This window comes from Eptesicus fuscus, chromosome 4 (genome assembly GCF_027574615.1).
Source record: "Eptesicus fuscus isolate TK198812 chromosome 4, DD_ASM_mEF_20220401, whole genome shotgun sequence".
In the NCBI taxonomy this organism is placed as follows: domain Eukaryota; kingdom Metazoa; phylum Chordata; class Mammalia; order Chiroptera; family Vespertilionidae; genus Eptesicus; species Eptesicus fuscus.
The window spans coordinates 88,268,395-88,283,885 of NC_072476.1; the positions used below are offsets into that span (position 1 = coordinate 88,268,395).

The window sequence follows — 15,491 nt, forward strand, 5'->3', positions numbered from 1 at the left end:
TCTTGATCCATTTTTTCCCCAAAAACTTTTCTACTCAATTACTTTGAAATAATTAAAAGTTCATGTAAGATATCAGAAGTGATTTCACACAAGGATTGTTGGGTTCAGAGTTTTGCAACCATCGCCACGATCAGTTTTATTTTTTATATATTTCTATCGCTTTAATTTTATTTATTTATTTTTTCCCATTTTTTATTAAGGTATTATACGTGTACATATCTTACCATTGCCCTCCCACCCACCCATTAGAACATTTTTATCAATCTCCCCTCCTCTTCCCCCCCCAAACCCCAGACCCTTTAGCCCTCACTTTCCTTTTTCCTTATCACTCCCAGCTCTAGGCAGCCATTATGATAGTTTTCTTAAATTGTAATAAAATTTAGCTTAAAACAAAATATATACTATCTCAGTTTTTGTGGATCAGGAATCAGGCATTGCTTAACTGGGTGCTTTTGGGTCAAGATGGCTCATGAGATTGCAGTTAAGTTGTTGGCCAGAGCTTCAGTTTCATCTGAATGCTCAACTGGAGGAGGATTCTGTTCCTTGCAGGTTGTTGGACTGAGAGCCTAAGTTCCTTGCCTGATGTGTATCTATATAGAACAACTTGCAGCATGGTAGCTGACAGAGCAAGGGAGGAGGAAGAGGAGGCCCAAGGTGGACGCCACAATCTTTTTGTAGCCTAATCGCTGAGGTGACATACCATCATATTTGCCATATTTTGTTTCTTAGAATCAAGTCCCTAAGTTTAGTCTGTATTCAAGAGCAGGGGATTGCATGAGGGCATGAACACCAAGAGGCAGGGATCATTGGGAACCATTTTAGAAGTTGCTTCTATACAAGGATAGGATAACTCCTTTTTTTTTTTGAAATCTTTTATTTTTTGGCTTTTTATTCCATATTCTTTTTGATGGCAAGCCATCTTCTGTAGGCTTCATTAATTATCTCAGCATCCCGGAATGTGGGGTTTTTAGGAAATAGTGGTGATTTTTAGGTTTCATGTAGTCCAGAATCTATCAGCCAGAGAGTCTTTAACTTGGATTTTAAAATCTAAATGTATTACACACTTAGCATGCCTCTGTAACTATTAACAGTGTGCCAAGATATTTCCAAGTTTTCTTAACAGTTTGATATTTAGAAAAATTTCAGTGTCCAGAGAAAACTTGAACTTTTTCTTGTCCTCTCTAAAATTACATGTAATGGTGTTGAACACCAGTTTTCAGGTACTTCATCATAAGTGCTTATATGTTAACATTCATCAGACAGTTCTTTATATGCTATTGAAGAGTTTTTAAAATACCCTTGATGATTGACTTGCAAGTGCTTTTTTTGAAATTAAAATAGGTCATGTATACTGTTTTGCCCTAAGTCACATATTTATCCCCTTAGGCCCTTTTGCCTTGTCACATATTTTATCCCCTTAGGCTCTACAGGGTTGCCTAAGACCAGTGTCTGCAAACTCATTAGTCAACAGAGCCAAATATCAACAGTACAACGATTGAAATTTCTTTTGAGAGCCAAATTTTTTAAACTTAAACTTCTTCTAACGCCACTTCTTCAAAATAGACTCAGGCCGTCGTATTTTGTGGAAGAGCCACACTGAAGGGGCCAAAGAGCCGCATGTGGCTCGTAAGCCGCAGTTTGCTGACCACGGCCTAAGACCATTGGAAAACACAGATATTTACATTACGATTCATAACAGTAGCAAAATTACAGTTATGAAGTAGCAACGAAAATAATTTTATGTTTGGGGGTCACCACAACATGAGGAACTGTATTAAAGGGTCGCGGCATTAGAAAAGGTTGAGAACCACTGGTCTGGAGTTTTAGGCCTTCTTAATCCTAGGCCCTCCATTCTTCAGAGAATCAATTTGCCTGCTCTTCTTTTTACCAAGATTATGCTATCCTGTTCTGACTTTTAACTAGAACCAATTGTAGCTTCTGCTTCCTCTTCAGAGTTGGGTGCTTTAAGTTGATAGCTGGCAACCTTGCTGGCAAAGTTCATGGCATCATAATTTAGACAACGCCCAGTTATTCACTCTCAAAGAGTGTCCTGACTTCATCTGGTTGATTCCTGATAGACTTGAGTAACCCCAGATCCCTAGGTGTCTATCAATCTCATTGTCTGACTGTTCTTCCACTTTCGATATAGGCTCTTAAATTTCTCTTTGGAGGCCCATCTGATCGTTTTACTATTTCTCATTCAGAATTGAAGGCATGAGCCCATACATAAATTTTCTAATATAGTCTTCCAAAACTAACTTTGTATTTTTATCATAGTCGGCATTGAATGAATGTTATTCTAATTTTTCCTGAGGCCACATTGGGCTAGATGGTTTTTCCTGGGCTGCTTAACTTGCCCAAATATACTAATAATAAACCACTGTAATCTGAGGTTAACTGTGTTGTTGAACCCTGGTCCTTGCAATATGGAAGAGCTTAATAAACACATAACTTAACGAAGAATGAAAGATACTATATATTTAAACCTCTGATTTCTGAAGTTATTCATCTGCAGGTAAGGATAAGTAGTGAAAAGACAGTAAACCCCTGAAAATCCTAGAGTAGTAATGCATAGTAATTATATATTTTTTAATATTGTATTTAAAATTATAATCATGGCAAGATATGGAAGGTAAAAGGCACCAAATGGTTAAAAATATTTCTATTTTTGTCTCTGAATTAAAAGTAAATTAGCTATTATGTTTCCTTTTTTTAAATAGGGTTACACATCATTTTGGAATGACTGTATATCATCTGGATTACGCGGCTGTATGTTAATTGAATTAGCGTTAAGAGGAAGGTTACAACTAGAGGCTTGTGGAATGAGACGTAAAAGTCTATTAACAAGAAAGGTAAGAGGAGTGCTAAATAAATATATCCTTATTAAAGAGTTTGTGCTGCCTAAAATGAAGGTTTTTTTCTAATAGATTTCAAAAATTAAAGGAAGTTGATTTTAAAGTTAAATCTTTATTAAGTCATGATTCTGTATCTTTTTTTCATTCTTGGTTTCCTGGTTCTTTGTGCATAATGAGTAATGTAATTCATTGCTACGATCACTGGTCATTGCATCTCACATATTCAGAAAGACTCCACACTTTATTTCCTGCTTCTGAAAGCCATAATTTGGAAAGCCTTGACATAACTTTCATTGTGTTTCTTTAATAGTGTGTCCTAATGAAATCCAAAACGTTTAAGTCAGAATGGAACCTTTTTTACTTATCCTCACCTGATATGTTTATATTGATTTTAAAGAGACTGGAAGGAAGGGGGAAGGAGGGAGGGAGAGGGGAGAAACATTGATGTGAGAGAGAAACATCGATCAGTTACTCCCTGACCAGGGACTGAACCTGCAACTTAGTATGTGCCCTGACTGGGAATTGAACCCACAACCTTTTTGGTGTATGGGATGATGCTCCAACCAATTGAGCTACCCAGCAAGGCCCAGAATGAAACATTTTTTTTATTGATAATGTGATGGAGAGTAATAATCCTATAGGAAAGAAAGCCATTAATGAGTCTTAAAAGTTATATACAAAGTAAACATAGTATATATAGCAGAAAAATCTTTCTCATGGGACTTTAAAATTTAATTTAGGCATTTAAAAGTCAAATGAACTGGCATAAGATTAGTTTTAAAATTGCTGTTTTAGCTGGACTGGCATGGCTCAGTGGTTGAGCATCAACCTATGAACCAAGAGGTCATGGTTCAGTTCCCAGTCAGGGCAGATTCCCGGGTTGCAGGCTGGCATGTGGGGTGTGCAGGAGGCAGCCGATTGGTGATTCTCTTTCATTACTAATGTTTATCTCTCTCTCTCTCCTTCTCCCTTCCTCTCTCAAATCAACAAAATATTTTAAAAAATAAAATTACTGTTTTAGATGACTATATAAGGCTGAATATAATTTTGTTTCATTTTACTGTGGAACCATAGAATTATGGGAGGGGGGGGACTTTAAGAATCTGCTGTTATAGTTATTGATGAAATATACACAGAGGTTGCTAGTAATTATAGTAATTTTGCATTAATGTTATGGAGCCCAGACCTGGTTAAAAGATACTGATACTGGGTTTTTGTACTGATATTGATACTTTTTTGTTTGGGAACAAGACCAGTTTTGTGTTAGTTATCAACAACTTATATTTATTTAGTGCTTAAGTCTACCATGTGTTGAGCTAGATCCTGGAGATACAATGGTGATCAGGAGACACATGTTCCCTGCCTGCCTGGGCTTATTGTTTCATTCTACTTGCTTTTTCGATCTTAATTAAGTAGATAGTTGATATATGTCTTTTGGAAAAATATTCTAATGTAATTTAATTTACACACTTAAAAATAATTGATTTTTATTAAGGTAATATGTATATAGTAGTTATAAAGTCAAATTGTACTAAAAGGCTTATAACAAAAAAGCAGTCTTCTTTACCTTTCTTCACTCCTTAGTCCTGCTTCTGTGAGGCAACCAGTTTCTGTCTTCGTATTAATTTCCTATGGCTGCCTTAACAAATTACCACACACTTCGTGACCTAAAACAACAGGTAGTTATTGTCTCATAGTTGTGGAGGCCAGAATGTGCTGTGCTCTCATTGAAGGCTCTAAGGGAAATTCTGTTCCTTTCCTCTTCTAGCTTCTGGCCTCATCTCTCTCTACTCTTTCTTTATATCGCTTTGTCTTGTACAGTGTCCCTCCTTTGTATGCCATTGCAGTTAGGGCCTATCTGGATAATCTAGGACAGTCTCATCTCCAGATCTAATTAACTTAATTTTATCTACAAAAATTTAATGGGGATTAGCTTTGGGGGGTTAGGACATGAACACCTTTTAGGGGCAACCATTTAGCTTGCTCTAGGTCTTTTATTTATTTTGTCACTTACCTCCATATTTTTAAACTTATACTGCCATTTCTTGGTAAATTAATTTGAGATGCTGTTTACTCTCAAAACAGATGCATATTTGGCTCTCTTACATATCACCTCAATGCCCGCCCCCCTTTCTAATAGAGTATGTCATAATTGTTGGCAAAACAGTAATGACTGTTTTATATCATTACAACTATGTATAGTTTTCTTTAGTTATATCCTGTGATATTTTCCTTTCTTATATGGTTATTTTTTCCTAGAGTTAATAATTCTATTTTTAACGTTTTCTATGTAGCTGTCCTTTTTTCTTACATGCTTCACCAGAGAAAACTTAGTATTAATTTTCAAATGTTCAAATTTATAATTCCATTAACTTCCTTAAAATTCACATTTTGCTTCAATCTGAGCCGGTAATGCTTTGGTTCTGCTGGAACTTCCTGTCGCATTTTTACTGCTTTCAACCCTCTGTTTCCTGGGTCTAATATTTTCTTCCATCCTTGTGGGAGGAAACTGTTTTGAGATTTTTGTGTACTTGAAGATGCTACTTCAGTTTCATTTGACAGTTTAGTTTTATTTGACTGGCAATAGGATGTTAGGTATAAATTATTTTTCCATAGAATTTTTTTTTTAACTTACCTGTGGTGTTACAGATGTTCCCTTTTTATCCCTATTGACCCCTTCTAGCCTGTACCGGCTGCTCTCCCCCCACCTCCTCCCTGTCCCAGGCCTTCAGCACACTATTTCCTGTGTCCTTGGGTTATGCATATAATTTTTGAAGATATTTCTCTATTGTCGTCTAGTATACAGAGTTGCCATTAAAGTTTGGTGCCCTTCTGATTTTCATTCTTGGTTTGATATCTGCTTTTTCCTTTCTGGAAGCATTTGGGATTATCTGTTTATCCCTGATATTCTGAAATTGTATGATTTGCCTTGATGTGGGTCTTTAAAAGTTCATTATGCATGCACTCCTTCAATGTGAAAATGTGTGTCTTTTGGTTTTGGAAAGTTTTCTTATATTCTTGTATCTTTTGCCCTCCGTTTTCTTAACTCTGTAAGTTGAATGTAGACCTCTTAGCTACTCTTTTTTTTTTTTCTTTCTGATTTTTCTTTATTTCCCAACTTTATTGAGATATAATTGATGTTCTCTGACCTCTCTTATCTTGAGTTTGTTTGTTTTTTAATCATCACCTTGGCTCATGTTTTTCTTTTCTAGGAGCCCTTTTTTCATTTTTTTTTTTTTTTATTGTGGCTTCTCATTCTTGTTTTATGAATGTAATATCCTTAAAATCTCTGAGGATATTATGGCTCTTCTGAAAGTTTTCTTTATCTGTGTTATCTATGATTCATCAGAGTTCTTATTTCCTCTCTCTTTTGGTCTCTTTGCTGCTGAAGGCTTTCCTTCAAATGTCTTGTCATCCTTGGTTACCTATTCAGGTTAGAATGAGACTCCCTCCTCCAAAGGGGGAACAAAAGAACTAAGTAGAAACTATATGTGTGAGCACAGGATATTTGCTAGTGGCTATACACTGCTGAATTTTATTAGGGAGTTTAGGACTTCCTCTATGAGTCGTTGAAGAGTTTTAAGCAGAAACAATGGAATGTCATGATAAGACTAGAGGCCCGATGCACGAAATTCATGCACTGGGGGGGGGGTGTCCCTCAGCAGGGCCTGCACCCTCTCACAGTTCAGGAGCCCTTGGGGGATGTCAGACTGCCATGGGGAGAGGGTCTAAGCTGTCAGACATCCTTAGCGCTGCCGTGGAGGTAGGAGAGGCTCCCGCCACTGCCACTGCCACTGCACTCACCAGCTGTGAGCCGGCTTCTGGAGCACTAACCACCGGGGGCAGCTCCTGTGTTGAGCATCTGCCCTCTGGTGGTCAGTGCGTGTCATAGTGAGCAATCATTCTGCTGTTCGGTCGATATGCATATTAGCCTTTTATTATATAGGATTTGCCTTTTATAAAGATCAGTAAAGAGAATGGATTGAAAATGGCTAAAACTCATTAGAAAACTTAAATTAATCCAAGTGAAAGATAACTAGATTAGGTAGACTAGAATAATTGCAGAGGTGATGGAGAAAAGTGATCCCTCTGAGATAGATTTAGGGGACAGAATTTCAAAAGAAAAAAGATCTACTTATACTCAGAAGAGGGTGAACATGGGCCTGAGGTGGGCATTGAGCTTAGATTATATGGATTTAAGAAGTGGTGTGGCATGATCCCAGTTATCCTATCTAATAAAGGGAATATACATATTGACCATCACGCTGTAACAAGATGGCTGCACCCACAGTGGAGGCAGGGATTCCGTAACACAAGATGGCTACACCCACAATAGAGGCCGAGTTCCCCTAATGAGCCTTAACGAGCAATCAGCAGGGACCTGAGGCTGTGCGCCCCCGCGTGGTGGGCTTGACAGGAGATCTCAGGCTGTATTCCCCGCCCTGGCAACCTCAGCACATGCCCCCCGCCTGGCAGGGCTTGATGGGGGACCTCAGGCTGCGCCCCCCCGCCCAGCAGGGCTTGACAGGGGATTTCAGGCCGCGCCCCCCACCTGGCAGGGCTTGACGGGGGACCTGAGGCCGCATCCCGTGCCTGGCGGAGCTTGACGGGGGACCACAGGCCGCACCCCCTGTGCCAGCACCAGGCCGGGGGACCTGAGGCTGCGCCCCCACCCGGTGGGGCTTGATGGGGGTGGGGCCGGCCGCCTCTGGATCTAGCCCAATGGGGGTGGGACCAGCCAGGTCTGGGTCTCATGCAATTTGGAGGTGCACATGAGTGGGCGGGGATTTAACTCTGATTCCCGGACTCTGACAGGAGGAAGATTTTCACATACATTTTACTTATTTTCTTTTATCTCTTTTTAAAAATATATATTTTATTGATTTTTTTACAGAGAGGAAGGGAGAAGGATAGAGCGTTAGAAACATCGATGAGAGAGAAACATCAATCAGCTGCCTCCTGCACACCCCCTACTGGGGATGTGCCTGCAACCAAGGTACATGCCCTTGACCGGAATCAAACCTGGGACCCTTGAGTCCGCAGGCTGACGCTCTATCCACCAAGCCAAACCAGCTATGGCTCTTTTATCTCTTGACACTTATAGAGAAAGGGCAAATAGCAATATTAAAATATTTCCTCTAATTCCCTTTTAATGTGCACGAATTTCATGCACCAGGTCACTAGTATAGACATACAGTTCTTTCTCCCACGGTTCTCCTTTTTTCTTACTCTCTCGACACCCTCCCCCTCCGCCTCTAAATGCATGGTCTTGAACAGCACTGTTCAAAGAACTTTGTGTGATGATGAAAATGTTCTGTATCTGCATTGTCCAATATGATAGCCACTAGCCACATTTGTCTGTGAGACAGACACTTGAAATGTGACTAGTGCAAATTGAGACATGCTGTGAATAAAAACACACTATTTTTGAAGACTTACTATGGGAAAAGAAGGAACAAGAAGGAAAAAATATCTCAATTTAAGAATATTTACTGCATGTTAATATTTTGGCTGTAGTGGGTTAAGTCAAATATATTAAAATTAATTCCACCTGTATCTTTTTCTTTTTTGATGTAACTAAAATTTAAAAAAATAGATTTGTGGTTCTTACTATATTTATATTGGGTCACACTGTGTCAAATAGATATAGTATGAATTTTTTAAAATATATTTTTATTGATGTCAGAGAGGAAGGGGAGAGGGAGAGGGAGATAGAAACATCCATGATGAGAGAGAATCATGGATCGGCTGCCACATGCACGCCCCCAACTGGGGATCGAGCCCACAACCCGAGCATGTGTCCTTGACCGGAATCGAACCTGGAACCCCCCCAGTCCGCAGGCCGATGCTCCATCCACTGAGCCAAACCTGCGAGGCCATGAATTTTTGAATCTTTCAGAAGAAGGTTACCTTTTTTGAGCAAAAACGTAAAGGACACATTGTTGAGGACAGATTTTAAGAGAGGACTGTTACATTTAAAAAATAATACTGTTAAATTTCATAACATTTTAATAGCTAACAGATTCACATTTGATATTGTAGCATTTACACTAGAAACTTGTTGCTTAGGCAGCAAGAACATTAATGAAGGCTCTAGAGATCTACTACCTAGATTAGTATATACTAATTTATATACTAAAGTAGTATAGTAATTTTCTGTCTCATCCCCCAACTGGATTTTTCCACTGTTAAGGTGGATTCTGTATCCCATTTTAGTTTAGAAAAAAAATTTGTAGTATTTAAAAATGTTATGTCATTAAGCTTATTGGTATTTTCTTCAAGTTGTCAGAACTTTGAAAAAACCTTTCTCACCTTCACAATTATATTTCATTATTTAAATCTTTATTGTGGTATAAGCTCTAAGGAGTCATGTCTTACTTAATTTTTACTGCTAATTTGTTAGCCAGTTGTTTTAATAATGTTCATTGACAAATTTATTTCTCTACTGATGTAAAATGCCACCTTTTTCATATACAGAATTGTTACATATAATTGTTTCTGCAACTAATAAGTGTTTTAAAAAATGAATTTCTGGGTCAAATAGCCCAAGGTTTAGTAATGAAAGGAATTACAGTTAGTATTTTCTAGCATTTTGCTTTATTAATTAAGATTACTTTTATTTATGATTGTAGCTAATCTGGTTAGGTTAAATACCGGATTTTCTTAATATAGAATTAATTTAAAATCTGACTTTGCTATTGCAAGTACATTTGGGGCTTTAGCCATAATGAATTACTTGCATAATTATTTAAATTTTTCATTCAAAGAGATCAAGTCATAGAAAAGGTATCAGTGGATCATTTTATTCGTGTTGCTTACATTTTAGGTGATCTGTAAGTCTGATGCCCCAACAGGGGATGTTCTTCTTGATGAAGCTCTAAAGCATGTTAAGGAGACTCAACCTCCAGAAACAGTCCAGAACTGGATCGAATTACTTAGTGGTGAGTTTCTGTGTATAAACTAGAATTTGAATTCTATTCAAAAGTTTTTTGTGAAAGTTTAAAATCCTTTCGAACGGAACTTAGACACAATAGCCAAGAGTTTGTTTAGTTATTTAGTCAAAGTTATAAGTTAGTGACTGAATGGGGAAAATAGTGTTTTTTATTTTTTTAAATATTTCATTAATTTTTACAGAGAGGAAGGGAGAGGGATAAAGAGTTAGAAACATCAATGAGAGAGAATCATTGATCGGATGCCTCCTGCACACCCCCTACTGGGGATGTGCCCGCAACCAAGGTACATGCCCTTGACCGGAATCGAACCTGGGACCCTTGAGTTCGCAGGCCAACGCTCTATCCACTGAGCCAAACAGATTAGGGCGGAAAACAGTGTTTTTAAAAAGTTCATGCCCTTTAACAAGACTGAGCAGATGTTGAATGAAATGTAATATTCTTCTTTAGAGCTCCCATCATTCTTTTATAAGAATTACCTCATGTCACCTTTTTCTGGGTAGGCTAGGTTAAACTGTGGTAACAACCCTAAAACCTTAATGGCTCAAAATAATAGTTTATTTCTCACTCATCTGTTGGTCAGTCACAGGCCACTTCATTCTCAACTGTGGCAGGCAGATGGAATTGTCACCATCTGGAGCATTGTCACTGTTGGGAAGGGAAGATGAGCATGGCAGATCTCTCAGCCTCTTCAGTTTCTGCTCAGAAATGACATGTGGTTCAGGTTTCATTGGTCAGAGCAAGTCACATGGCCTCCCCTAAGTTTAAGGAGATAGGAAAGTGTGAGTGTAGTGGAGAAGAACCTGAAATATTTGGTTGACAGCACTAATGCTACTACTTTTATATTAAGTTATTTGTATATTTGTCTAATATTCTAGATAGAGAGCTCTTCCTGTATAGGATCTAAGTTACCTTGTTCTTCTTCTCTACTACTCTTATATAAAACATATCTTCTGCACACAGTTGACCTTGAACAACATGGGTTTGAACCCTACGGGTCCACTTATATGTGGATTTTTTTCAATAAATACTGTAAATGTATTTTTTCTTTCTTAATATTTTCTTTTTCTGGCATACTTTATTGTAAGAATACAGTATATAATACATATAACAAAATATATGTTAATTGGCTTTATGTTACAAGTAACTCTTCTGGTCAATAGTAGGCTATTAGTTAAATTTTGGGACAGTCAAAAGTTATATGTGGGCCCTAGCCGGTTTGGCTCAGTAGATAGAGCGACGGCCTGCAGACTTGAAGGGTCCTAGGTTCAATTCTGGTCTAGGGCATATTGCCTGGGTTGTGGGCTTGATCCCCAGTAGGGGGCATACAGGAGTCAGCATATCAGTGATTCTCTCTCTTCATTGATGTTTCTGTCTTCCTCTCCCTTCCTCTCTGAAATCAATAAAAATATATATTTTTTAAAAGTTATAACTGGATTTTTGACTGCTCAGGTTCAGCACCCCTACCCCATGCATTGTTCAAGGCTCAGCTGTACATGTATTGTTATTTCATGTTCAAACGTATTGCTGCTTAAAGAAACTGTTTTAAACACTTGTGGACTTTGTCAGAGATCAGTAATTAACATGTCATTTCTCTCAGTTTCTCAAATAATAGTCCTTATTATGAAGATATTCTGTTAGTAAAAAATTTTGAGTTTTGCATGTTTGTTTATTTAAAAATTGAATACACATACTACATTCTTAGCTAAGAGGGCAACAATGGGCACTTTACATTTAGGACAGGGTTCATTCTTTTTTTGTTTGTTAATCCTCACATTAGTAGGGTGTGGAAGGCCTGGTGGGGGAGCTGGCTGAAGGGGGTTTATGGGGGGGGAGGGGGACATAACGTAATACTTTGAATCATACAGATTAAAAAACAATCCTCACATGAGGTTATTTTTTCCATTGCTTTTCAGAGGGGAAGGGGGTGGGGTGGGGAGAGAGAGAGAGAGAGAAAGGGAGAGAGAGCGCGCACATGCATGCGCAAGTGCAAGAGCAAGAGTAATGTGAGAGAGAGACAATGTGGATGCAAACCTACAACCCAGGTACTTGCCCTTATCAAAACTGAGGCATTTCGGTGCATGGGCCGACACTCTGACCACTGAGCAACACTGGCTAGCTAGGGCAATTGTTTCTTTTTCATACATTTATTTTTTTATTGTTTAGAGTATTACAGACAGGAGTACATATGTTTCCTTTTTTTTTCTTCCCAATTGACCTTCCCCCAGCCTCCCCTAACCCTCGGCACACGCCCTCACCCCCTGCCCAGTGTCTTGCGTCCATTGGTTATGCTGACAGTCTGTTCGATGCTTCTCTGCCTCTGTATCTATTTTTTGTTCATCAGTTTATAATGTTCTTTATTAGCCATAAGTTAGTGAGATCATGTGGTATTATTTTTCTTTCACTGACTGGCTTATTTCACTTAGCATAATGCTCTCCAGTTCCATCCATGCTGTTGCAAATGGTAAGAATTCCTTCTTTTTTATAGCAGCATAGTATTCCATTGTGTAGATGTACCACAGTTTTCTAATCCATTCATCTGCTGATGGACATTTAGGCTGTTTCCAAATCTTTGCTATTGTAAATTGTGCTGCTATGAACATAGGGGTGCATATATCCTTTCTGATTGGTGTTTCTGTTTTCTTGGGATATATTCCTAGAAGTGGTATTACTGGGTCAAATGGCAGTTGCATTTTTAATTTTTTGAGGAAACACCATACTGTTTTCCACAGTGGCTGCACCAGTCTGCATTCCCACTAACAGTGAAGGAGGGTTCCTTTTTCTCCGCATCCTCTCCAGCACTTGTCATTTGTTGATTTGTTGATGATAGCCATTCTGACAGTGGTGGTACCTCATTGTTGTTTTGATTTACATCTCTCTAATGATTAGTGACCTTGAGCATGTTTTCATTTGTCGCTTGGCTTTCTGAATGTCCTCTTTCGAAAAGGGTCTATTTAGGTCATTTGCCCATTTTTTGATTGGGTTGTTTATCTTCCTTTTGTTAAGTTGTATGAGTTCCCTGTAAATGTTGGAGATTAAACCCTTATTGGAGATAAGATTAGCAAATATGTTCTCCCATGCAGTAGGCTTTCTTGTTGTTTTGTTAATGGTTTCTTTTGCTGTGCAAAAGCTTTTTATTTTGATGTAGTTCCATTTGTTTATTTTCTCCTTAGTTTCCATTGCCCTAGGAGCTGTATCGTTAAATATATTGCTACGACAAATGTCTGCTATTTTGCTGCCTATGGCTTCTTCTAAGATTTTTATGGTTTCCCATTTTATGTTTAAGTCCTTTATCCATTTTGAGTTTATTTTTGTGTATGGTGTAAGTTGGTGGTCTAGTTTCATTTATTTGCAAGTATCTGTCCAGTTTTTCCAACACCATTTATTGAAGAGACTGTCTTGACTCCATTGTATGTTCTTGCTTCCTTTTTCAAATATTAATTGAGCATAATGGCTTGTGTCGATTTCTGTGTTCTCTGTTCTGTTCCGCTGGTGTATATGTCTGTTCTTGTGCCAGTACCAGGCAGTTTTGAGAACAGTGGCTTTGTAGTATAGCTTGATATCTGCTATTGTGATCCCTCCAACATGGTTCTTCTTTCTCAAGATTGCTGCAGCTATTCGGGGTCTTTTTTTATTCCGGATGAATTTTTGGAGAATTTGTTCTAGGTTTTTGAAGTATGCCGTTGGTATTTTAATGGAGATTGCATTGAATTTATAGATTGCTTTGGGTAGTATGGACATTTTAATGATGTTGATTCTACCAATCCATGAACATGGTATATTTTTCCATTTGTTCATGTCTTCCTTTATCTTTTTTCAGCGTTCTGAAATTATCTGAGCAATTGTTTCTTTTTTGATAGAGAACAAACTTATTCACAGGTTGTTTTGATAATTTTGAAATTTTGTTTTTGACTGCCTTCTTGTAGATCTGTTGGTAAAGTTTTTTTTACCTCATTCAGTGAGAAAAAACTTGAAGTCTTTCCCTTTGTGCTTTTGATATTGGTGATTACTTATAATTTCTTTTGTAGGAATCTTAAAATTACTTTGCCCATTTGACGAGAATTTGTTTGGTTAGAACTAGATAATATAACCCACAAATCCACTTACTTGACACATGACAATACAGTATAGCACTGTGGCCCACACATTGCCAACCCTCTCTGGTTAGCCTTTTTCCACTTTTGCCTTTTGGGACAGCTGACAGACTCACAGATAAGAGTTCAACAATAGGGTTCTCTGAAAGTGAGGGAGCTCAAAAAAGAGAAGTCCTTGGAGCTTTAGTAGTTGGAGGAGGAAATAGAACTTGGTTTAGGCCTTTGAAGGATCAGAATGGGACAGAAAGAGGGAATTGTTCCTATTCAGAGGGATTACAAGGGTACTAAAATGGGTAGCCCTATCCACTGTCTTTTTGCTACTTGGTTTTCAAAACTATGTATTGATACTTGATAAGTTGGTAGGGGAAAAAGAATGAGGAACACAAGTTGGTCTGGTGATTACTTCTGAGGCAGAGGAGGACACAGGAGGCATCTAAGGTCCTGACAAAGGTTTCTTTACCTGGATAGAGAAATACCCAGGGGTTAATTTTATTATTACTTACACTGTACATCATACATGCTAAGACCTACTGATATATTGTAAATATTACTTATATATTAATTTAAAATTTGATAAATATACATATATTTGAGGCAAAGACTTAAAAATGTTTTAAAAACTGTTTTTAAGAATAAAAGTTTCTGGCCTGGCCAGTGCTGCTCAGTGGTTGAGTATCACCCATGAACCGGTAGATCATGGTTTGATTCCAGGTCAGGACACATGCCCAGGTTGCAGGCTTTATCCTCATTAGAGGGTGTGCAGAAGGCAGCCAGTCAATGATTTCCTCTCATCATTGATGCTTCTATCCCTCTCTCCCTCTCTCTTCCTCTCTCTAAAATTAATAAAAACATATTTAAAAATAAGAGAAAAAGTTTCTGGCTTTTTGAAATCTTTTTTAAAAAAATATATTTTATTAATCTTTTACAGAGAGGAAGGGAGAGGGAGAGAGAGCCAGAAACATCGATGAGAGAGAAACATCAATCAGCTGCCTCCTGCACACTCCCCATTGGGGACGCGCCCGCAACCAAGGTACATGCCCTTGACTGGAATTGAACCCAGGACCCTTGAGTTCGCAGGCCAACGCTCTATCCACTGAGCCAAACCGGTCAGGGCTAAATCTTTTTTTTTTTTTTTTTTTAATATATCTTTTATTGATTTCAGAGAGGAAGGGAGAGGGGAGAAATAGATAGAAACATCAGTGATGAGATAGAATCATTGATTGGCTGCCTGCTGCATGCCCCACACTGGGAATCGAGCCCACAACCTGGGCATGTGTCCTTGACCAGAATCCAACCTAGGACCCTTTAGTCCGCAGGCTGAAGCTCTATCCACTGAGCCAAACAAGCTAGCGCTTGAAATCTTAAGACGTGTAGTTGATGAATTTGGTCACAAGGTGTCACTAGACTTCCAAATTTCTGAACAGCTGCTTTTAGTTTTGTAATAAGATGTCAAGGAAGAGAGTAGTTTTTTGTAGTGAAATTATGTAGGTAGCTGTCAGTATGTCATTTCCACTGAAGTAATTGTTGGACAGAGGACATAATCTTTGAAGAACTTTGCCTCTCTATATGCTTCTCTCAAGTTTGTTTACAAA

At 38.3% G+C, this 15,491-nt stretch overlaps 1 protein-coding gene across 1 annotated transcript in view; it reads left to right on the top strand.

Moving 5' to 3' along the window:
• GOLPH3 (golgi phosphoprotein 3) overlaps positions 1-15,491 on the top strand; it is a 29,870-nt gene that overhangs the window by 8,767 nt on the left and 5,612 nt on the right. The window contains exons 2-3 of the mRNA XM_008161795.3: positions 2,721-2,852; positions 9,682-9,796. Of these exons, the coding sequence (XP_008160017.1) occupies positions 2,721-2,852; positions 9,682-9,796 (247 nt within the window). The remainder of the gene's footprint in view (positions 1-2,720; positions 2,853-9,681; positions 9,797-15,491) is intronic.